The 22821-nt window shown below is 41.9% G+C and overlaps 1 protein-coding gene across 1 annotated transcript; it reads left to right on the top strand.

The window, feature by feature from the left end:
• Window positions 1–4191: 4191 nt before the first annotated feature.
• Window positions 4192–18478, top strand: Anks4b (ankyrin repeat and sterile alpha motif domain containing 4B). Its single transcript, XM_070004370.1, has 2 exons — window positions 4192–4408; window positions 16660–18478. Exons 1-2 carry the CDS (start codon window positions 4245–4247, stop codon window positions 17747–17749), a joined length of 1254 nt encoding a protein of 417 aa, XP_069860471.1. The 5' UTR covers window positions 4192–4244; the 3' UTR covers window positions 17750–18478.
• Window positions 18479–22821: the final 4343 nt, after the last annotated feature.

The following is a 22821-nucleotide window of genomic DNA, read 5'->3' as shown; positions in this document are numbered from 1 at the left end:
GATGTTAAGGTATCAGGGCTTTGGGAAGTAAAATAGTTAAATACTGGAAATGCCAGATAATAGGTTTGAGTTTCTAGAATCTGGAGATGGGGGTAATACAAACTAAAACCTACTCTTCTGAACTTAAGTAACAGATAGGGGACACTGGGAAGATGCTTCTTAGTTGCGCTACACCAGTTTTACAGGAGCAAAAAGGGGTGTGGCTCCAACAGGCAAATTGATAAGGCCTGTGACTGAGGTCATTACCATACAGATTTGATCCCCAAAGTCCCTCTTCCATGTGTGTGTGGCAAATATTCTTCTCTGGCCTTACAAAAGCCTATCAGTAAACTATTGGGAAAGACACAAATACTTCTGTGCCATCAATGCAGTCCAAAGCCAGAATCCATAATTGTCCCCAGATTACTAAAAAGTTCTCATAAGGAGCTGATGTCTGTATTATATGCATTAACTTCTTTGTATCTAATTTTCTCTATTAAATTTGAGATTTCCACTATTTTTTTTCCTTTGGGTCCTTGGGAAGTTAGTGATCTCTCAGTCCCCCTGTCTTTCTGTGTGTGTGTGTGTGTGTGTGTGTGTGTGTGTGTGTGTGTGTGTGTCTTGCTAGCTTTCTCCTTTCCTCTCAATTACACTGCTTGTAGTTAATATAAACATACATTATCATTCCTAAGGAATCTTGCATCATTTCATATTTATTACTGTAAAGTTAGTTGATGTGCTCATTATTACTAACATCCTTCAATTTCATCCATAAAGAAATGGAGACTCAGAACCATTTAACGTGCCCCGGTCTTATGGACAGTTCTTTTAGCTCTGCTTCAATACTCTTTCTCAACTTCACCTCCGTGAGAGAAAGTAGGGAATTGTTTTTACTTCTCTTTCTTCTCTGCACCCATTTTTCTCCTAAGAAAGTTTTTCCATAGTAAATACCAGAGGGTGCCAGAATCCTTGTCATTTAAAGTAAGTTCAGGGCTTGGGAATGCGGCTCAGTGGTAGAGCGCTTGCCTTGCATGCCTGAGGCCCTGGGTTCGATTCTTCAGCACCACATAAGCAGAAAAAAAAAACCGGAAGTGGTGCTATGGCTAAAGTGGTAGAGTGCTAGCCTTGAGCCAAAGAGCTGAGGGACAGCGCCCAGGCCCAGAGTTCAGGCCCCATGACCGACCCTAAATAAATAAATAAGTTCAAAAGCCAGGCACCACTGGCTCATGCCTGTAATCCTAGCTACTCAGGAGACTGAGATCTGAGGATAGCAGTCTGAAACCAGCCCAGACAGGAAAGTCCATGAGACTGTTATCTACAATTAGCCACCAAAAATCATATATCACTTGGGTAGTTGAGCCATACATAATAGAGCTCTACTTGTGAGTACCAAAGGCTCAGGGACAGCACTCAGTCCCTGAGTTCAAGCCCTGGAACCAGCACACATGCGTGCTCACGTACGCACACACGCACACGCAGGCACACACACACACACAAAGTTCAGATGTTTTACCATTTTACAAGTGAGTTTAAGTCCAACCCATGTGGATGGCTGAGGCCAAGAAATTATTTTTATTCTTTCTTCTTTCCTCATCACCCATTTCCATTGGTCTCTATAATTGTTCAACTTTCAGATCATCTTTCTCCCTTTCATCCTTAGCATCATCTTCTGATAGCAAACTCCTGGGTTTCTTGGCATATAGGATTCTGTTACAAGTAATTTATTTAAAAATTAGTTATTATAAAAATGATGTACACTGAGGTTAAGTTATATAAATCAGGTAAGGAATACATTTCTTTTTGTATCAATACTGGGGCTTGAATTCAAGTCTCACACTCTGGCTTAGCTTTTTCACTCAAAGCTGACATTCCATCATTTGAGCCATCCCTTCTCTTCCATATACATATTTTCTATATTATATTACAGTCATTAATGCAATTGGGTTTCAATTAAAGAGGCTCATGCCCAACTGAACTGAGAAATAATCTTACTTTTTTCTCCAAGTATCCACAGTCATTGCTGAAAATATCACTCTCTGCTGAACACAAAATTAGTTTTTGTTTTTCTAACTGCTAAATGAGGCTGCTGTTCAGGCTTCATCTCCTGCTCCTGCTGTCTTTCACATCGAAACCACAAAAAGAAACAGTGACCCACAGAGCTAATTATTCTTGTGAAGGACCAGGGGATAAAAGCTTTGTATTTTTTTTTTAGCGTGGTTAAAATCATTATCTTGGAATAAAGACATGGGCAGAAAGAGGTAAGAAGGATAAACAGTTACCAATTTCAAAAGCATGCCTTCCTGACATCAGTTTAGTAGACCATGACCCAAACATTAAAATATTTTGTAACAGTATGGGAAAGTATTTATGGTGAAAAAAAAGAAAGGCAAAAGAAGCTGGGCACATGGTGACCCATGCTTGCAATCCTTAGCCTCTTGGGAGGTTGAGATTGCAAGGACTGGGAAGTTCCAAGCCCCGTTAGTGAGACCACATCCCGCCCCCAAACAAAAGCTTGACACTGTGATGCATGCCTGTACCTATCACCCTAGCTGTGTAGAAAGTGTAAATAGGAGGATTGCAGTCCAGGCTGGGCTGAGTTGTTTACTGGGGTGTGTGACTCAAGCGTTGCCTAGCAAGCAAAAGGCCCTGAGTTCAAACACTAAAACAAAAGGAAAGAAAGAAAAGACATTATACAACATTACACACATACACATTTCATATATGTATATATATTATGTATTACATTACATACAAGCACATACACACACATATATGTATGTGTATATATATATTAAAGTAGGAGTACTTGGATTTGAACTCAGAACTTTTTCTACCTGCTCACTAGGTAATTTGAGCCAGTCCTTTGGCTTTTTGTTATTTTTTAGGTATAATATTTTTTGCTTGAGCTGGCTTGGACTGCCTCCCAAGCTGGGATCATAGACAGATGTGCAGCCACTGTGTCCAGCTGTTTTGTTGAGATAGAGTATTGATAACTTCTTGTTCAACTTGCCCTGAACTGCTGTCCTCCTAAATCTCCTAAGTTGCTGGTGTTACAGGAAGATGTCAACAGGCTCTGATAAAAGTGTAGTTACACACTAATTCTCTAATAGCATCTGCTGGATATAACTTTTTCTTTTTTGCCTTCAGTCTTTCTGTAATTTCATATTTTGATGTGTCTATCATATATAGAACATGATTAATATAGTCCATTTAATTTTATGATCATTACAAATAGATTTGGGAAATGGTTGTGGTATTATATTGTGCCCTTTATTTATACTATGAAATGCTTGTAAAAGGCAAATATACACCTAGAGAAACAGATTAGTAGTTTCTTGAGTTGAGAGGAGAATAGAAACTGATTGCAAAAGAACACAAGGAATACTTTTCCTGTAATAGAAATGTTCTGATAGTACATTTTGGTCATGTAAACTTAAACCACTTAGTTGCATACTTGTAAATTTCAAAATATACAAATCCTACCTCTATAAAAAGCTGTTAAAGAGACCTCCTTGGTGAACTGAACTAGCTGTGAATATTTTTGAATTCTTTTCTATATTAAATATATATATGTATGTGTATATATATGTGTATATGTAATATATATGTGTGTATATATATATATATATATATATATATATATATATATATATATATATATATATATATGTCTGTATAATAGTCAGAAGTGGCAAGTAGTTGGATACCAGTGGCTCAGGCCTCAGGAGGCAAGATCTAAAGATCAAGGTTCCAAGCCAGCCAGTGAGACTCTTTATCACCAATTAACCACCAAAAAGCTGGAAGTGTAGCTATGGCTCAAGTGGTAGAGTGAAAAAGCTAAGGAACAGCAACTAGGCCCTGAGTTTAGACCCCAGTACTCTGTCTCTGTCTCTGTCTCTGTCTCTGTCTCTGTCTCTGTCTCTGTCTCTCTCTCTCTCTCTCTCTCTCTCTCTCTCTCTCATATACACACAGTTGCAAACAGACATAGCAAACATTATTCATGTCTCAAACCACAGATAAAACTAGCAGGCTTTGGGATTTAGTGTCATGGTGGTTTCAGAAAGGCCCAAGTTCACTGCGGTGAGCCCTTCTGGCTGGCCTCCAAGGAGAAAGAGTAGCATGAGTTTGAGCTTTGCCCTAGGGTGACACTGCTGGTCACTGATTAACCAGCTTCATAGGAAGACTGCTCTGCCAACCTTCCGCTCTGCCAACCTTCCGCTCTGCCTAGGGAGAGGTATCTAGCCAAGTTTTGGTGAGCAGACAAAATGTCCACTCGTTACCACCAAGCTGCTAGTGATGGCTACCTTGACCTTCTCAAAGAGGCGACCAAGCGAGATCTGAACCTGTGTGATGAAGATGGCATGACGCCCACGCTGCTGGCTGCCTACCACGGGAACCTAGAAGCTCTGGAAGTTATCTGCAGCAGAGGGTGAGTGCACCCTGCCCCTTCCCACTGGAGGCTGTGGACGGGAGGAATTCACAGGCAGCAGCCAGGAGCGGGGAAGTTCAGGCAAATACTGTCCTCTTCCCAGAGGTTTTTCAGAAGAGAGAATGTGACTTTGGCACTGAGACCTGGCAAAATGAGTATGGTTTATCAGTTAGCCATAGGCAGAGGAGAGACCCTGACATACGACATTGTCCTCTTGAAGGTAGGGGGAGAGATTTAATGCTATGTCTTTTAAAAAGCCTTTTCCAGGGGCTGGGAAAGTGGCTCAGTGGTGGAGTACTTGCCTTGCATGCATGAGGCCCTGGGTTTGATTCCTCAGCACCATATAAGCAGAAAAAACTGGAAGTGGTGCTGTGGCTCAAGTGGTACAGTGCTTGAGCTGAAGAGCTCAGGGACAGTGCCCAGGCCCAGAGTCCAAGCCCCAAAACACACACACACACACACACACACACACACACACAAATAATAATAATAATAATAATATAAATTCTTTTCCATAAAATCTACATTGTAGACTCTGGAAAAAAAACAAATCACCATTCTATTTTCAGTTTTCAGTTGTCAATTTTTGTTAGCACTCCATCTAAACATCAACCCATGGTTTTTGCTTGTTTTTTATCAGTACTGGGACTTGAACTCAGGACCTGACTCTCTTGCTTGGTTTTTTTTCATGCAAGGCTGGTGTTCTACCACTTGCGCTACAGTTTCACTTCTAACTTTATGCTGATTAATTAGAGATAAGAGTCTCATGGATTTGTCTTCCCAGCCTGGCTTCAAACCCAGGTCCTCAGATCTTAATCTCTTGAATAGCTAGGATTACAGGTGTGAGCCACTGGTACCCAGAAAACATGATTCTTGGCTGGACTTGCTGGCTTTATAAATTATGAAAGAGACCTTTAACCTGTCTTAACTTTATTACATCTCTGATCAGCACACACACACACACACACATAAGGATAAAGGAAGGCAAGAAGAAAACATGTAAATAAAGGAGCCAAGTAAATTTAATTCAATAATAACTAATGGCTATTCAATTTCAATTTTCCCTAACATCCTGGCCTGTAGAAACACTGATGGATAGAAGAGTAAAATGTCTGTGGTAATGAACCATTTAAGAGGGGAAAATTGAACCATTCCTCTAGGATAATGTTGGAAACAGGGAGGGAGATGGCACAAAATGGCACAGGAATCTACCCCAGCCTGGGTGAGGAATGGCTCTTCTGAGAGGAAAGCATGCGTGGTGGGGTTGGAAACACGAGAGGAACCTGTTTCCTGTAACGCAGAGTGTTGTGCATTCTGAGGAGCTGGAGTGTAGCTGCACACAGCTTGAAGGGACAGGACCAAACAGAGCTAAAAGCAAACAGAAGAGCTGTGAACACTGAGGGAGTGGAATTTTATCCTATGGGCCAGGAAGCTATATCTGGTGTTCATGAAAAAGCATCAGGTAGAGTCACGGTTATAAATATTGTCCTGGTCATTAGGCAGAGGCAGAGAAAGAGGGATCTGGATAGTAGTCAGGATAAGCCAGGGACTCATGCAGGCTCACTCCTGTAATCCTAGCTACTGGGGAGGCTGAGATCTGAGGATCCAGATTTAAAGCCAGTTTAACTCCAATTAACCAGCAAAAAGTGGGAAGTGGAGCTGTGGCTCAAGTGGCTGCTAGCCTGAAGCTAAAAAGCTCCGGAACAGCACCCAGGCCCTGAGTTCAAATCGTAAGATTGGCACTGGGGTAATGACGAGGAGTGGATGAATCTAAATAGATCTCAGGAGTTTGGAGTTGAAATGGAAAGCAGGTGACGGGGTATGAGCAGACAGAGGAAGATGGAGGTCACAGCCCAGGTTTTGACTTAAAAGGCTTATTGATGAGGAGACCCTTTACTGAATTGGAGGGGCGTTAGGAAGAACAAGAAGAAATCAGGATTATGAGTGTTCCAGAGTTGAGGGCTGGATGAGAAAGTGAGCAGGGTTGATCTTCCTCATCGCCTTGTCTCATGGAAGACTTGCTTTTCTCAGAAGCACCAGCCCCATAAGCCAAGCCATCTCCACACGGTGATATTCTTCTGTTTTCGCCTCTTCTTCTATGCAGCCTAAGCTTTGCAAACTTTATTCACATATTGAACAAGTACATATCCATTTTTTTATTCTTTTGTGCCAGGGCTAGGACTTGAATTCAGGGCCTGAACCTTATCCCTTAGCTTTTTCATTCAAGGTTGGCACCGTACCACTTTCGGCTTTTTAGTGGTTAATTGGAGACCAGTCTCATGGTCTTTTCTGTCCAAGTTGGCTTGGAATCATAATCCTCAGACCTCAGCCTTCTGAGTTAGCATTGCAAATGTGAGCCACTGGCACCCAGCAATATATATATATATATATATATATATATATATATATATATATATATATATATATATATATATATATATATATATATGATAGTAGTTGCTCCAAAACCAGGGAGTGAGTTTGTCCTTCTGGAAGAGGGCTTGGGATTGTCCTGTCATCAGAGAGTTCTTGCTCCACTTCAAATGCTGATGCGTCCATGTTGCACTCTTTTCTCTTTTTTTGAAATAGCAAAATATGTTTATTTGCTAGTGAAATTTGTAGACAACACATTAAAGTCTAAAAATAGGTCTGGATTAAAGGAGGCACAAATAGAGTATTTTTATGTTTTGGGGCTGAATCTAATCATTTATATTATGTTAGTTTTTCTCTCTTTTTTGTTGTAAAGGGGAGAGAGTTACAGTTATATAAATTAGGTAATGAGTATGTTTCTTTTTGGATGATGTCACCCCTTCCCTCAGTCTCTCCCGGTTTTTCGCTCCCATCCCACCCACAAGTTGTATAGTTCATTTTCAACATAGTGTTCAGTGAGTACCACTGCTGCATTTGTTCACCCTTTGTCTCCCTATTTCTGTCAAGACAAAAGGAAAAGAAAAGAAAAACAGCAACACAACAAACCAAAAAAACCCTCATTTCCATTTCTTGGGGTTCATCTTAATAACTACTGTTTTATATGATCATATTTACACTCTTTATATGTTTTCTTATAATAATTGTTCTGTTGATGTTTAATTATACAAGTAATATAAACATGAAAATAAAACTATACATGGTTTACAAACACAAAGAAAATGTCCTATCAGGCCATGCTGTTAGCATTTATATGTTCTCTCTATATAATGTATATGTAAATACATATGTGTATATGTACATATTACATGTATATGCTGTGTCAGTATATTGCTATAATTGTGTGTGCTGGTACTGGGTCTTGAACTCAGGACCTGGATACTGTTCCTCAGAATGCTAGCCAGTATTCTACCACTTCCAGATTTTTGGTGGTTAATTGAAAGTGAGATTCTCAGACTTTCCTGCCTGGGCTAGCTTTGGCCCTTCATCCATTGACCTCAACCTGAGCTGCCAACACTTGGCTACTTGCTATAATTTAATTTTAGGTACATTTCAGCATTCTCATCAAAAGACATATTTCTTAGGCCATCATCTCATAAACAATCCTTGCCCTTAGCTAGACAGGACTGTGATGATTATCCTTGTACAGAAATATTCACTCCTATTTGCTTGAGAATAAATTCTCCGCAGAGAGATCAATCAGCTGGTGAAGTATCTGGAGAGCCCTCCAACCTTGATACCAAGATGGCTGGCCCCTTGCTCTGCATGCTCTGGAGGGAGAACTAGGTATACAAGGGACAAAGAGAGGCCATTTCTCTCCATCAAGTCTTCCATTCCTAGGGTGGAACCCTACGATTCACCCCTCCTAAGGGCCACACCACTTAATACAGCCACCTGGGAGATTTAAGTTCCTACGTGAATCTTGGAGAGGACCCGAATATTCAAACATAGCAGTGTGTGTGCATCATGCAATGACTTTGGGGGAAGTGTTGATAAGTTGCCCTTCAGAAACTTAGTACCCATTTTTGTCAATATGATAAAGGTCCAAAGTGATCAATTAGTATGGCTTTAATTAATTAACTAATTAATTAATTAGTATGGTGAGATTGAAATTTATTTTTTATGTTTGGTGACCCTTATATTTCTACTTTTGTGAAAACTGTGTCCTACTTTTTCACTAGGGTCTTCATTATTTCTCATTGATTTCTAAAAATGGATGCGTGTGTGTGTGTGTGTGTGTGTGTGTGTGTGTGTGTGTGTGTGTGTGTGTGTGTGTGTGTGTGTGTGTGTGTCAGTTCTAAGACTTGAACTCAAGGCCTTGTGCTGTCCCTGAGCTTTTTCACTTGAGGCTAGAATTCCACTACTTGAACCACAACTCCATTTCCAGATTTTTTGGTAGTTAATTGGAGATAAGAATCTCATAGGCTTTCTAACCTTAATGCTCAGATCTCAGCCTCCGGAATAGCTAGGATTACAGGCTTGAGCCTGCTTTAAAAAAAATGCCTTGGGGCTGGGAAGGTGGCTCAGTGGTAGAGTGCTTGCCTTGCATGCCTGAAGCCCTGGGTTCGATTCCCCAGCACCACATAAGCAAAAAGAAAAAAAGCCAGAAGTGGCACTGTGACTCAAGTGGTAGAGTGCTAGCCTTGAGCTGAAGAGCTGAGGGACAGTGCCCAGGCCCAGAGTTCAGGCCCACTACTGGACAAAAAAAAATGCCTTTTAAAGTTAATAATATTACCTTTATAATTTATAATTCATTTAAAGAGGCACCCATACAAACTGCATGGAAACCGTTTTAAGCATTAAACAAAGTATCACTGATCATTTGAGCGTAAAAATGGGAAAGTATGCATATTATATAGTCATTAAAACTTTTGATAGTGGCTGGGAAGGTGGCTCAGAGGTAGAGTGCTTGCCTTGCATGTATGAGGCTCTGCATTCTCTTCCTCAGCACCACATAAGCAGAAAAAGCCGGAAGTGGCGCTGTGGCCAAGTGGTAGAGTGCTAGCCTTGAGCTAAAGAGCTGAGGGACAGCGCCCAGGCCCAGAGTTCAAGCCCCACAAGTGGACCCAAAAAAAATTTTTTAAAAAATTACCTGGGGCTGAGAAGGTGGATCAGTGGTAGAGCGCTTGCCTTGCATGCATGAGGCCCTGGGTTCGATTCCTCAGCACCACATAAGCAGAAAAAAAAACCGGAAGTGGTGCTATGATTCAAATGGTAGTGTGCTAGCCTTGAGCTGAAGAGCTGAGGGACAGTGCCCAGACCCAGAGTTCAGGCCCCACGACCGGACACCACCCCAAAAAAAATTACCATTTGAAGAAGAAAATGGAAGTAGATTGTTTTAATTTATGTATCTTTGATTATTATGAGTTCAAATAATTCCTTTTTTATGTAGAATAACATTTTTTGAAAGAATTGTTTTCCAAGAACAACTTCACAGAAAGATCAAATCAAATTCAGAAAGAACAATTAGAATAGAAAAGATAATTAGTGTAATTTAAACCTATTTAATGGTAATAATGAACCAGCTTTAAAAATTATTGCTCAGATGTACTGTCTGACTTAAATCAAAGACAGTGATGGATTTTTTAAAAATCTTTAGTTGATTTTCTTTCTTCTTTTGTTCTGGTACTTGGGGCTTGAACTCAAGGACTAACTTGACTTTTTCACTTAAGGCTGTTACTTTACCACTTGAATAACACCTCTACTTCCTTTTCTTTTTGGCTGGTTAATTGGAGATAAGAGTCTCTTGGATTTGACTACTCAGACAGACTTCAAACTGCGATCCTCAGATCTGAGTTCTGACTAGCTAGAATTATAGTCATAAGCCATCAATGCCCAGCTGAATATTTTCTTTGTGTGTGTGTATGTGTGTGTGTGTGTGTGTGTGTGTGTGTGTGTGTGTGTGTGTGTATGTGTGTATGTATGTGTGTGTGTTTGAGAAAAGAAAATAGGGGGAAAATAATCCTAGACTGAATTTATCCCAAGGAAAGCATAGGCTGTCAATACTGGACTCTGCTCATTGGCAGAAGGACTAGTCTCTGAATTCCTAGTGGGCTTGTGTGATGATTCCACCAGGAAATGTGAAAGAAGACAAGAGTTGAATTTTGAAAATCCCACAAGCCTTGTTAGTAAGAATATTTCCTGCTATTTTTATTTAAAATTTACATCAATTTGAAAAGCTGTCTTAGAACAGAATTTTTGCAAGTGGAAAATTGCTTGGATGCACTAGAAAAAAAACTTCTGAATCATCTTCTAGACAGCTTCATCTGCAAATCTGGAATCAAGCATTTGAATTTGTTTTCTAAACGGCACACGGTCTCCCTGATGTAAATCCAAAATGTAAGGTGATACGACAAAATTAACAAAACTTAAGAAACAAAGGACTTCCACTCATCTGGTCGAATCACTACTAAATAACCTCATGTTGCTGATCACAGATATAGCATATATGTGCACACCGGAAGGAAACCAGGAGGACGACACAGAACTAGAGGGAATCAGGGAAAAACATACAACAATGGGACCCATCAGCTGCACTGGACATTGATCAAAATGAGCTAAGCAACTCAATGGCAGCAATGGGAGGGAGGGAACAAGTGGGAAAGAGGGAACAGCTGATGTTATGCAAAACAAAAGAAATGTACATATCACCCAATGTGGAAGAAATAACTGTATTGCAAAGTTCATAGAACTCATAAATATTATAGACCATGATAGACAATTTGCCCCATGAAAGTTAGAATGTGTTTGTGACTTTAACTAAGCATCACTATCCCTCAATACTGTGAAATTTGGGAAATTATGTAACCACTTAATCACAATAAAAAAAATTTGAAAAAAAGACTCTTTTTAGGGCCAGGCACAGTAACCTGTGCTCATGAGTCCAGCAGCTTGAGAGGAAGAATGAAAAAGACTCAATGAAAAAGACTGTATGTCAACAAAAAGATGGCATTCCTGACACACACCTATAATCCCAGCTACTGGAGGTGTAGAGCTACCAGAGAGAAAATGAGACTCTGCCTGAAAAATAACCTAAACAAGGGTTAGAGGCATGGCTCAGTTGGTAGAGCACTTGTCAATGAGCAAAAGCATCGGGTACACTCCACGAAAAAAAATAATACAGACACCTCAGACTTTCCTCATATTCTTCCCATTTTCTTTATGTATTTTATTTTATGCTAGTACTAAGGCTTGGACTCGAGGCCTAGATACTGTCCCTTAGTATTATTGTTCAAGGCTGATGCTCTACCACTTGAGCCACAACTCCACTTGTGAATGACTAATTAGATAAGAATCTCATGGATTTTCCTATGTGGTCTTTGAACCAGGATCCTCAGATTTCAGCCTCCTGAGTATCTACAAGGTATGAGCCACAGTGCCCTGCCTCTTCCTCCCATTTTAAGTGTTGTTTATAATCCATTAGAAGGGGAAATTCCACTAGTTAATGCCCTTAAGCATACTGATTTTGCTCAGACTTTATAATACCTTGTCACTTTTTCCTACAACTTAGTCTCCCAGTAATTTTTTTGGTTAGTGTATGCAGTTCAAGGATAATTTCAAGTATGTTTTTGATCAGTATGTTTTTGTTTATGTCGATAGTAGTATCTTGGACACTTGAGTCCTTTGATATCTAGGGTATTTGATTTTGGTGTTTGGTTAAAATAAAAAGTGAAACTCCATGAGTGTTTGTGGGTGAGGAACCTGATTTCTCTAAGATATTATGACTTTGCCAAGGTTGCAAATGAACCCCTTTGATTCAAAATAGTTAAAATGAGCCGACTGAACAGAGTCTTCTTGAAAGAGGCTGCCCAAGAAAATGTTTTTTGTTGTTGTTGTTTTGTTTGTTTTGAGTTTTGTGGGGGGTTTTGTTTTGGTTTGGTTTGGTTTTTGTCAGTTATAGGCCTTGAACTCCGGGCCTGAGCACTGGCCCTGAGCTCTTTTTTGCTCAACATTAGTGCTCTATCACTTTAAGCCACAAGTCCACTTCTGGTTTTCTGCTGGTTAATTGGAGATAAAGAGTCTCACAGGATTTTCCTGCCAAAGCTGGCTTTGAACCTTGATCCTCAGATCTCAGTCTCCTGAAGTAGCTAGGATTACAGGGATAAGCCACCAGCCACTGGCAAAACTGTGTTATTTAATATTGACTTTCGTTTACTTTCCTGTCCATGGCCTCTGCTTTCCCTTACCCCTAACTCCACACATGTGGTCATACCCAGTGGGCTCCCAAATACACTCTGTGTTATCATCCATCTGTTCACTTGTGCTAGGTGCTGTGCAGGGAAGGAGGCGGCTAGCTTACAGATAGATCTTGCCCACAAATGTGTTTTATTTGGACTTCACTGTATTTTTCTTTTTTTAATTTGAGGCAACATTTTTATTTTGTGCTGGTATGGGGACTTGAGCTCAAGGCTTGGGCGATGTCCCTTGGTGTTTTCCCTCAAGGTTGGTGTTCTTGCTACTTGAGTTAGAGTTCCACTTACAGCTGCTTGTTAGTTAATTTGAGATTAACCATCTCAGGGATATGAAGATGTCAAATCTTCAAATCTCAGTCTTCTGAGTAGCTAGGATGACAAACATGAGTCAGCAGTGCCTGGCTAACTTTTTTTGTTTAATTTCATAAAATTATAGATTGATGGTTTAATTTTAAAAATAGAAGCTCTGACAATATTCAAGGTCAGTCCTTTCTAGCAACATGTGCTAATTCCAACCTTTTTTTCTTAATTTATATTTATCTATTTATTTGTCAGTCCTGAGGCTTGAACTCCTAGAGCTTGAACTCTGGGGGCTTGAACTCTGGGTTTGGGTGCTGTCCCTGCGCTCTTCAGCTCAAGGCAAGCGCTCTACCTCTTGAGCCACAGCGCCACTTCCGGTTTTCTAGTGGTTTATTGGAGATAAGAGTCTCATGGCCTTTGTTGCCTGGGCTGGCTTTGAACCGTGGTCCTCAGATCTCAGCCTCCTGAGTAGCTAGGATTACAGGCGTGAGCCACTGGCGCCCAGCCTCCCGGAGCTTTTGTGCCAAGGCCAGCACTCTCCCATTTGCACCACAGCTGCACTTCCAGCTTTTTGTGGTTAAATGATGATAAAAAGTCTCAAAGACTTTCATCTGGGACTGGCTTTGAACCACAATTCTCAGATCTCAGCCTGGTGAATAGCTAGGATTACAGGTGTGAGCCACTGGTACCAGACTTATTTATCTGTTATTATCCTTCATTGGTTGTATAAAAAAGGCTTTAATTCAACATGTCAGATGATAAGTACAATGCATCTTGACTGATATTACCCATTTAATTGTTCTCCTTGTGTCCCATCCCCACCCATCTCCTCAAATTTGCAGGTCCCATTTTTACATAAGTACATTTAATATTAGGGCTTTTTCCCCATCCTTCTTCTAATTATTCCTCTGCCCTCCTCTCCTCTTAAACTCCCCCTCACCTCCAACAATAGGTCTTCAGCTTCCTGGTATTCATTTGTGTGTATGTGCTGGTATTAGGGCTTGAACTCAGTGCCTGATCCATTGCCTCTTAGCTTTTTTGCTTAAGACTAGTGCTTTACCACTTGAGCCACACCTCCATTCCCATAATATTCATTTTGTTAAACTCTAAGTTCAGTGTCCCTAGGAATTATGCCTTTGGACTCTTCCCCTTTGTGTACTATGACACCTTTCCTGTATAGCTCATACTTGGGCGTATATCCAAAAGATTACAAGTCAGGATGCCATAAGGACACTTGCACACCCATGTTCATTGCTGCATTAGTCACCATAGCCACAGATGCCCTAGAGATACCAATAAATATGTGTATGTATATACACAATAGAATTTTACTCATCTATCAGGAAGATTAATATTATGTCATTTGCAGAGAAATGGATGGACCTGGAAAAAATTATGTTAAGTCAGTCTCAGAAACAGGACGCATGTTTTCTCTTATACTCAGATGTTAGATCTAAATTGTAAGCATATATAGATAGGGTCATAGGCAGATATATACACACAAATTAACTGTAGTCTTGTTGAAGAACAAACCTGGTCCCATTCAACTACTTACATAGCCAGATTAGCTTCTTCTCTGAGTTGGGTCTGAGATTTCTTTTTTTTTGGGGGGGGGGGGGAGGGGTCCAGTCGTGGGGCTTGAACTCTGGGCCTGGGCGCTGTCCCTCAGCTCTTCAGCTCAAGGCTAGCGCTCTACCACTTGAGCCACAGCACCACTCCTGGCTTTTTTTCTTTTTGCTTATGTGGTGCTGAGGAATCGAACCCAGGGCCTCAGGCATGCAAGGCAAGTGCTCTACCACTGAGCCACCTTCCCAGCCCATGGGTCTCAGATTTCTAATAGGAGATAAAGACGATAAAAGGGAGAGAAAACACAGCCTTTGCTTTCTCAGGCCAATTATCTAATTAGAAATGCCAAGGCAGAGCATAAATACTTGGCCAGTTAGATAAGAGTAGCAGTGCTAAAACCACAAGGACCATTGTGCTGCTGGAAATTTCCTGGAGGACTAGAAAAAACAAGCCTGTGAATTTATGGACTATGAGTTTAGAGAGATGAGGGATATGATCATAACTAATGTTTATTGACTGTGTACTGTGGAGTAAGCCCTTTGCTATGACATAAATAGATAGGCTTATTTAGTTCATGTAGCAACTATAAATAGTAGTATTTATATCCTCAGTGTACAGATGAGGGAATTCATGGAATTACCTAGAAAAGTTAAGCTAGTGACTTGTAGCCGGTTAAGTGGCAAGGTATAAGATTGTTGTGTTGGAGATAAACTAAGAGGCAGGACTGATCCAAAATGTGCTGTCTGTTGAGCTGGGGATGGAGCTCAGTAGTAGCTTTGCATGTGCAAGGCTTAGAATTCAATCCCCAGCACTGCAAAATCAAAACAAAACCCTTACCCATTTAGAAATCAATTACACTCCCTGAGCCTTAATTTTTGTCGTAACGATTCTTGCCTTCCTTCTCTAAGCAGGAGATTGTGATGGCTGGTGTTGGGCAGTGAACATGGAAGTGTTTCATAACTGAAAAGTGCAAGGTAGTCAGGGAAGAGTTACAAATTTGATTGCCATATGGTTGGGCCACATTAATTAATGGAACCATTCCAAACCCATTGCAAGCTTATGGATCAGTTGTTAAATTATAAGTTCAGATTCAGTGAGTCTAGTCTGAAGCCCCCAGTCCTGCATATATAATCAAATCATAGCTTAATGCTGCTACTGGTGGTCTGAATACAAATAGTTGTATGTACATGTGTGAGAACATGCCAACACTGAGTCTTGAACTCAGGGTCTGCACACTGTACCTGAGCTTTTTCACTCAAGGCTGGTGCTCTATCACTATCCGTAGCTCTACTTCTAGCTTTTTAGTGTACATTGTAGATAAGATTCTCACAGACTTTTCCTGCCTGGACTGGCTTGAAACCTCCATCTTCAGATCGCAGCCTCCTGAGTAGCTAGGATTATAGGCATGAGCCACCAGTGCATAATAATTTATATTAATATGCTATTGCTCATCTCTTCCAAATTATGTGCATTGCATTGCTAACTTTGTGGGTTGCCTTGCTAACTTAAAATGTGTCATGGTAGAATATTTACACTACAGTAATTGATCCTTGGTATAAAGCAGAGCTTTGATCATTTTGAGTGCCAATTGTTCAGCATTTACCAGTATTCCCCTGGGCAATTTTATCACTAGCTTTAGAAGCACATTCTAACTGATCCAAATTAAACATGGCATGTGGCCCCAATTCTGCCCAATAAGGTACAAAAGTTGCTTAGTTATGGAATTTTTTAGAAAGTTATGGGGGAGGGTTTGCTCATACAAAGAAATCATGGGATAAAATGTTTGATGCTATTTGGTCTCTAGCTGTGACATATAAAGACTTATAGCAGTTATTATACATTAACATCAGGAAAATACACCTTCACTAACATGTATCTTCTTCCTTTCCTCCTCCTCCTCCTCCTCTTCCTCCTCTTCCTCCTTCTCTTCCTTTTCCTCCTCCTTCTTTATTTTTCGTATGTGCAATCCTAGGGCTTGAACTCAGGGCCTGAGCTTTTATTTTGCTCAAAGCTAACACTCTATCACTTATGGCACAGCTCCATGTCTGGCTTTTTGATAGTTTATTCAAAATAAGAGTCTCAAGGAGTTTCCTGCCTGGACTGGCTTCAAATCACAATCCTCAGATCTCAGCCTCCTAAGTAGCTAGGATGACAGGCATGAGCCACCAGCATCCAGCTTTTTCTTCATTGTTTTTAATTGATCTTTTGGGAACCTCGTGTTCAGAGAAAATATTTACCCTGCATCCTTCCTATTTTCTCTTTCAGGGGTGATGCTGACAGATGTGACATCTGGGGAAACACTCCTTTACATTATGCAGCATCCAACGGCCATGCCCACTGTGTCTCGTTCCTGATCAACTTCGGAGCCAACATCTTTGCCCTAGACAATGACCTGCAGTCTCCACTGGATGCCGCAGCCAGCAGGGAGCAGAATGATTGCGTTGCTCTCCTGGATAAAGCTGCCACTGCCCAGAAAATCATGAACCCCAAGAAAGTCACCAGGTTGAAGGAGCAGGCCCAGAAGAATGTCCAGAGGCAGATCAAAGAGTGTGCAAGACTCCAAGAGAAACACCAAAATAAGATGACTCGCACTTACAGCAAGGAGGATTCTGGGATGTCCTCTTCCAAGGGCACCTTCTCCAGGTCAACCACGTCCCACGCTTCTGTACCTGGTACGTTTGGATCCCTGTCTAAGGGCATTAAAGACACTTTCAAGTTAAAATTCAAGAAGAGCAAAGATACAGAAGAGCAGGTGGGAAAGGGAGACAGAAGTGGGCAGAGGAATGTGATGGAAGTGTTCAGAGAGGAAGAAGAAGATTCTGTCTCTGGTGACTTCAAAGAGAAACTCCAGTTCTCAATGGAAGAGGACAATGAAGCCCAGCACGAGTCCATTCTTAACCGTCCAGGTCTAGGCAATATTGTGTTTAAAAGAAGCAGTGTCTTGAGCCCTGAAGATATCGACAACAGCAAGAGAGAGCTGGGATTTAAAATGTCCAGTGATTTGTTCCAAAGACATGGAGCCGCAGAGGCTGACGAAGCTGAGGATGATGATGAAGAGGGAGAGAAAAATGGCCTGGGAGGTGACCTGCCCTGGGATGAGGAAGAAGTTGAGTGGGAAGAAGATGTGGTGAATGCCACTCCCTTGGAAGTGTTCTTACAATCTCAGCACCTGGAAGAATTCCTTCCCATTTTCATGAGAGAACAGATTGATCTAGAAGCTCTGTTGCTCTGCTCTGACGAGGACCTTCAGAATATACGAATGCAGTTAGGGCCCAGGAAGAAAGTTCTTAATGCTATCAATAGAAGGAAGCAAATACTGCAAGAGCCTGGGCCTCTGATTGATACCAGCCTCTGATGGAGACTTTTAGGGTCAATGGTGTGAGCCTGAGCATGGACTTAATACTGTGAATCACCGGAAACACTCCAGGCAATGTCCCCTTTCTTCCCAATCAGAGAAAATGGCCCAGGCCAAGCACTGGTGGCACCTGCCTGTAATCCCAGCTACTCAAGAGGCTGAGGTCTGAGGATCAAGGTTCAAAGGCAGCCAGGCAAGAAAGTATGCAAGACTCTTCTCTCCAATTAACCACTAAAAAGTGGGAACTGAAGCTGTGGTTCAAGGGGTGGAGCGCCAGCCTACAGTAAAAAACATTAATGAGTCCAAGCCCTGAGTCCAAGCCCCAATTCTGTCACCAAAAGAGAAACAAAGAGAGACAGACAGACAGACAGACAGACTCAGAGAAACAGAGATAGAGAGATAGAGAATAAAAAATACATATTGTGGATTGAATTGAGCCCCTTCACTCTTAAAGTTATTTTTGGAGATGAGAACTTTATAAAAGTGATTAAGATCAAATTAAATATTAAGGATGGAGTCTTAATTTCATATAACTAGTATCCTTATAAAATAAGGACAAGGTTGTACTCCCACACAAAGAAAATGTCACAAGAAACCCAGCAAGAAGTCAGCTATCTTCCAGCCAAGAAAAAAAATGCTTTAGGAAAAACCAGACTTGCCAGCAGCATCTTGGTTCTGGATATTCAGTTCCAGAGTTATAAATAAATAAATAAATTTCTGTTGCTTTCAGCCACTCTGTCTACAGTGTTTTGTTATGGCAGCCTGAGGTAACTGATACCGTATAACACACAAGCACATGATGGAGAGAATGAAGGATATGGGGGGAAATACTAGGCCTATTTCATAATTTTTCCAAGGATTCAAGTGTCTCCAAAGACCTGAAAAGTATCCATTTTTCAGAGGGCTAAGATAAAAACTTTACATTTGCTTGCTTATTATACTTTTATTATTCTCACCATTGCTGCATATATGAAAAACAATGTATTTTATGGTTTGGTTCATAAATGTACCCTAAGGGTCCATGAAGCCATCAGAAGACAAAGTAAACTTTGTGAGGTGCTGTCTGCTAGGAGAAACTGAGGCCAGCAGGGTACATCCCCTTCCATGTGCTTTATTTCTGTTTTGAGGCTGAGCAGATTTCTTCTGCCACCTCTTCCATCATTTTATTCTGCCTCACCCAGGCCCAAAGCAGTAAGGCCAAGCAACCACGAACAGAAACCTCCAAAGCCTTGAGCCTTAAGCTGATTTCCTCAGGTGATTTGTACAGTAATAGATAACTGACAAACACAGCCGGGGTTCTACAATATGAACTGGCACTGTTGCTACTGACAGTTTTTGGAAAGCCAATCCCATACCCACATGGAATCCCCAGTGAGGAGCTAAATTCTATCAGGTTTTTTATTTCCAGGCATACTGCAAGTAGAATTTACCATGATTATGTGTATGATTTAGAAACAGCTGTTGGTGTTCCACATGATTTCCAATTCCTGTCTGTTTGGTTTATTCAAGAGGCCACATGGGGAATTTGAGCTTTGAGATGATGGCACAGATGCTCCAATCTGATGAACCATTAATTGTCTCATTCTTCCCTGATAGGCAGATTCTGGAAACTTATCAGTCACTAAATAAGTATGTTGCCTTATGGGATAATTACGTTGACAAATACTGTGTTTTGTTCTAGAATGAACTGAAGTTATACTTGTCACAACATTGTATAGAAAAGCAGTTGGCAGAAAGCACACAAAAAATTATTGTATTAACTACTAGTTGTCTGCCTCTTTTATACATAACTACTGTGGTGCTGGAGTCTCCTCTTCAAATAATCCCCTGATCCATTCTGGAACCCTGTTTCCTTCCTTAACTCTATAATAAGGAGAAATTAGCCAGGTGTCAGTGGCTTGTGCCTGTAATCCCAGATACTCCAGAGGTTGAGATCTGAGGATTGAAATTTGAAACCAGTCTGGAGAGGAAAGTCTGTAAGATTCTCATCTCCATCTAATCACTAATAAGCTGGAAGTGGAACTGTAGCGCAAGTGGTAGAGTGTCAGCCTTGAGTGGAAAAGCTAAGGAGAGGCACCCAGACCCTAAGGTCAAGCTCCAGAACCAGCCACCCAAGAAGAAAATGAAAGAAGATGGAGAAGAAGAACAACTTATTAGCATTATGCTATTTAAAAAAAAAAAAAAGGTTTATACCATGTTATAAAAGGTTATAAATCTTCTGAGAATTACATGTCTTTTGAACTGAACACTAACAAAAAAATCCTAAGAGATTAGAATAATAAAAAGGTCTTGACCAGAGGCAAGGAAAATTATGAACCAGGATGAATTTCAAAAGTTCACATGTGGATGCATGTATGTGTTTCCACTTCCCCATGTGTCTCTCTAGGTGAAGAAGTTGTTCTTTTAACTCATTTACTGTGATCATTTCCCCTCTAATTTTGTGTATTAATAACACCACCAAGCCTTGGGGACCACTGCACACATGACAATATCCAAAAACCTAGATATTGAATAGTCCGCATTCCCCTGTCTCCTGAAAACAGAGGCACTGACTGGACCCGGCCTTTGCATGGATGGTGGGGTATATTGGTAAAAACGTGTCCAATTGTGCACATAGAGAACATCTCATTAGGGGTGGTCAGAAGCCCAGGGGGACTTTGTTGGGGTCATGATGGGGGAAGGGGCTTAGGTAAGAGCACCCCAGGAAGTGACCTCAGCCTTGACAGAAGACCAAAGGGAACTTGGAACCCAGGTCTCCAGGCAGCCACATCCAGAGGCGGCCTCCATTGCAAACTCATCCAGAGACAGCAAGGAAAGAGCCATGTTTTCCTCTTCTCTTCCCGATTTGTACTGGTTCCAACTGCGGGAGCTGGTGGAGAGAGCGCCCGGTGGACGCCTGCCGACCCTGCATCCACCCCCGACCCAGACCCAACCCCAGGCGCCCGGGTGCGGTGGACGCCCCGCGGGCTGCGCCCTCCCCGCCGAGGAGCGGCCGCTGAGCCACCCAGGGCGCAGTGCAAGGGCCTCTCCATGCGCACCGAGGAAGAGCGACCTCCCGCTGAGCCACCCAGGGCGCAGTGCAAGGGCCTCTCCATGCGCACCGAGGAAGAGCGACCTCCCGCCTGCAGGGGCGGCTGCGGCTCCGCCGAGGATTTCTTGTCCAAGGCACTGGAGACAGACTCCTCCCCAGCACCGGTGTCAGAAGATGAAGGGCCACAATGCAGTTCCACGGGCCTGGATCTATGGGTGGTCTTCCCCCAGAGGAAGAAGATGCAGGCCCATCCTACCTAAAGCACTTGGGCATCACGAGGTGTCTCTGACCACCGCCTGGGAAGAAAATCCGCTTCCACCAGTGGCTGACATCTGGAGGCAGTCCATAGGAGAGCCGACCTCCATCTCGAAGCTGTCTGTGTCCCTTAGGAGAAATAGACCTCCAATCTGGGAACGTCCTCACTGCCCTAGAGATCTTGCAGGTTCTACAGATTCCGCAGATACAGAGCCGCCTTTCCCTGCACAGGGCAACTTAGCTCCAGCAGAGATAGCCCAGTTTGCTTCCAATGAAACACTGGGAGCACAACTTTGCATATGGAGGTAGACACAGAAACCCCCGAGCTCCACTGAGCACCAGTTCAAACACCCAGAGAAGTCCTTTCCCTCCCCTTGGAAGTTATCTGCTGGGTTTTATCCCCTGTTCTTAAATTTATGGAATTTTAACGATTGACTTTCATAAAGGTTTATTGTTTATTTTTAAAAAGTTCACTGATGCCAAGCATGGTGATAACATTCCTAGAACACCAGCTTATCAAGAGTTAAAGGTGTGAGGGTCATGTTTGATGCCAGCCAGAGCAAAACGTTAATGAGACCCCATCTCAATCAATAAGCTGGGTGTGCGCGGTGGCATGCACTTGTAATTCCAGCCACAGTAGGGGCACAGTAGGGGCAGAACATTATCGAAGGCTGGTCCCAGGCAAAAAAGCATGAGACTCTATGTGAAAAATAACTTAAGCATAAAAGGCTGAGGTAGCCAGTTGCCAATGGCTCGGGTTAATCCTATACCTCAGGAAGCTGAGATCTGAGAATTGAGGTTCAAAGCCCATCTGGGAAGACCAAGTGCACAAAATTCTTTTTTGTTGTTGTTGTTGCTGGTCATGGGGCCTGAACTCTGGGCCTGGGCGCTGTCTCTCAGCTCTTCAGCTCAAGGCCAGCACCCTACCACTTGAGCCACACCACCACTTCCAGCTTTTTCTGCTTATGTAATACTAAGGAATACTCATGCATGCAAGGCAAGCACTGAGCCACCTTCCCAGCCCTCAAAATTCTTATCTCTAGTTAACCAACAAAGAGCTGGAATTGGAGTTATGGCCGAAATGGTAAAGCTCCAGCCATGAGTGAAAAAGCTAAGCAAGAACATGAGGCCTTGAGTTCAAGCCCCAATAGTGGCAAGAAAAAGGAAGAGAGAAAGACAGAAAGAGAGAAGAAGGAAGCAAGGAAGGAAGGAAGGAGAGAGAGAGGAAGGAAGGAAGGAGAAAGAAAAAGGAGAGAAAGAAAAGGAAAGAAAAAAGGAAGGAAGGGAAGAGGGGGGGAGAGAAAGCTGGAGGTGTGGCTCAAGAGGGAGACTGCTTGCCTAACAACTGTAAGGTCCTGAGTTCAAACCTCAGTAACATCAAGTGAAAAAATTCCACTGATTTCAGACCTCTCTCTGTCCCTTAAACTACAGCTAACAATAGATCAGTGATACCTGATCCCTGCAATCCCCACACACACATACTCTCTCTCTCTCTCTCTCTCTCTCTCTCTCTCTCTCTCTCTCTCTCTCTCTCTCTCTCTCTCTCTCTCTCTCTCTCTCTCTCTCTCTCTCTCTCTTTGTCCTTCCCATATGTGCTGGCATTAAATTCAACAAGAAACATAAACATCTAGGTGCATCTGTATTAAGGGGGAATTTGAGAAATCACAATGTGCTAAATACATATGGTGCTTTTATTTTAGGCTCTCCTGTAAGGTTGGTCACAGGCTTGTAATTTCCACACAAGTAATCAAGCCCAGACTCTTGTTTGAGGGCTCCAAATCTCTAA

The sequence above is a fragment of the Dipodomys merriami genome, unplaced genomic scaffold (genome assembly GCF_024711535.1).
Source record: "Dipodomys merriami isolate MVZ:Mamm:240054 unplaced genomic scaffold, mDipMer1.0.p SCAF_62, whole genome shotgun sequence".
Lineage (NCBI taxonomy): Eukaryota > Metazoa > Chordata > Mammalia > Rodentia > Heteromyidae > Dipodomys > Dipodomys merriami.
The sequence above is the reverse complement of the archived record's forward strand: the minus strand, read 5'-3'. Positions and strand labels throughout refer to the sequence as shown.

Coding starts and splice junctions, on each gene's coding strand:
- Anks4b (XM_070004370.1), top strand. CDS start 4,245: ATGTCCACTCGTTACCACCAAGCTGCTAGTGATGGCTACCTTGACCTT. Junction 4,409..16,659: donor GAAGTTATCTGCAGCAGAGG/GTGAGTGCACCC, acceptor TTTCTCTTTCAG/GGGTGATGCTGACAGATGTG.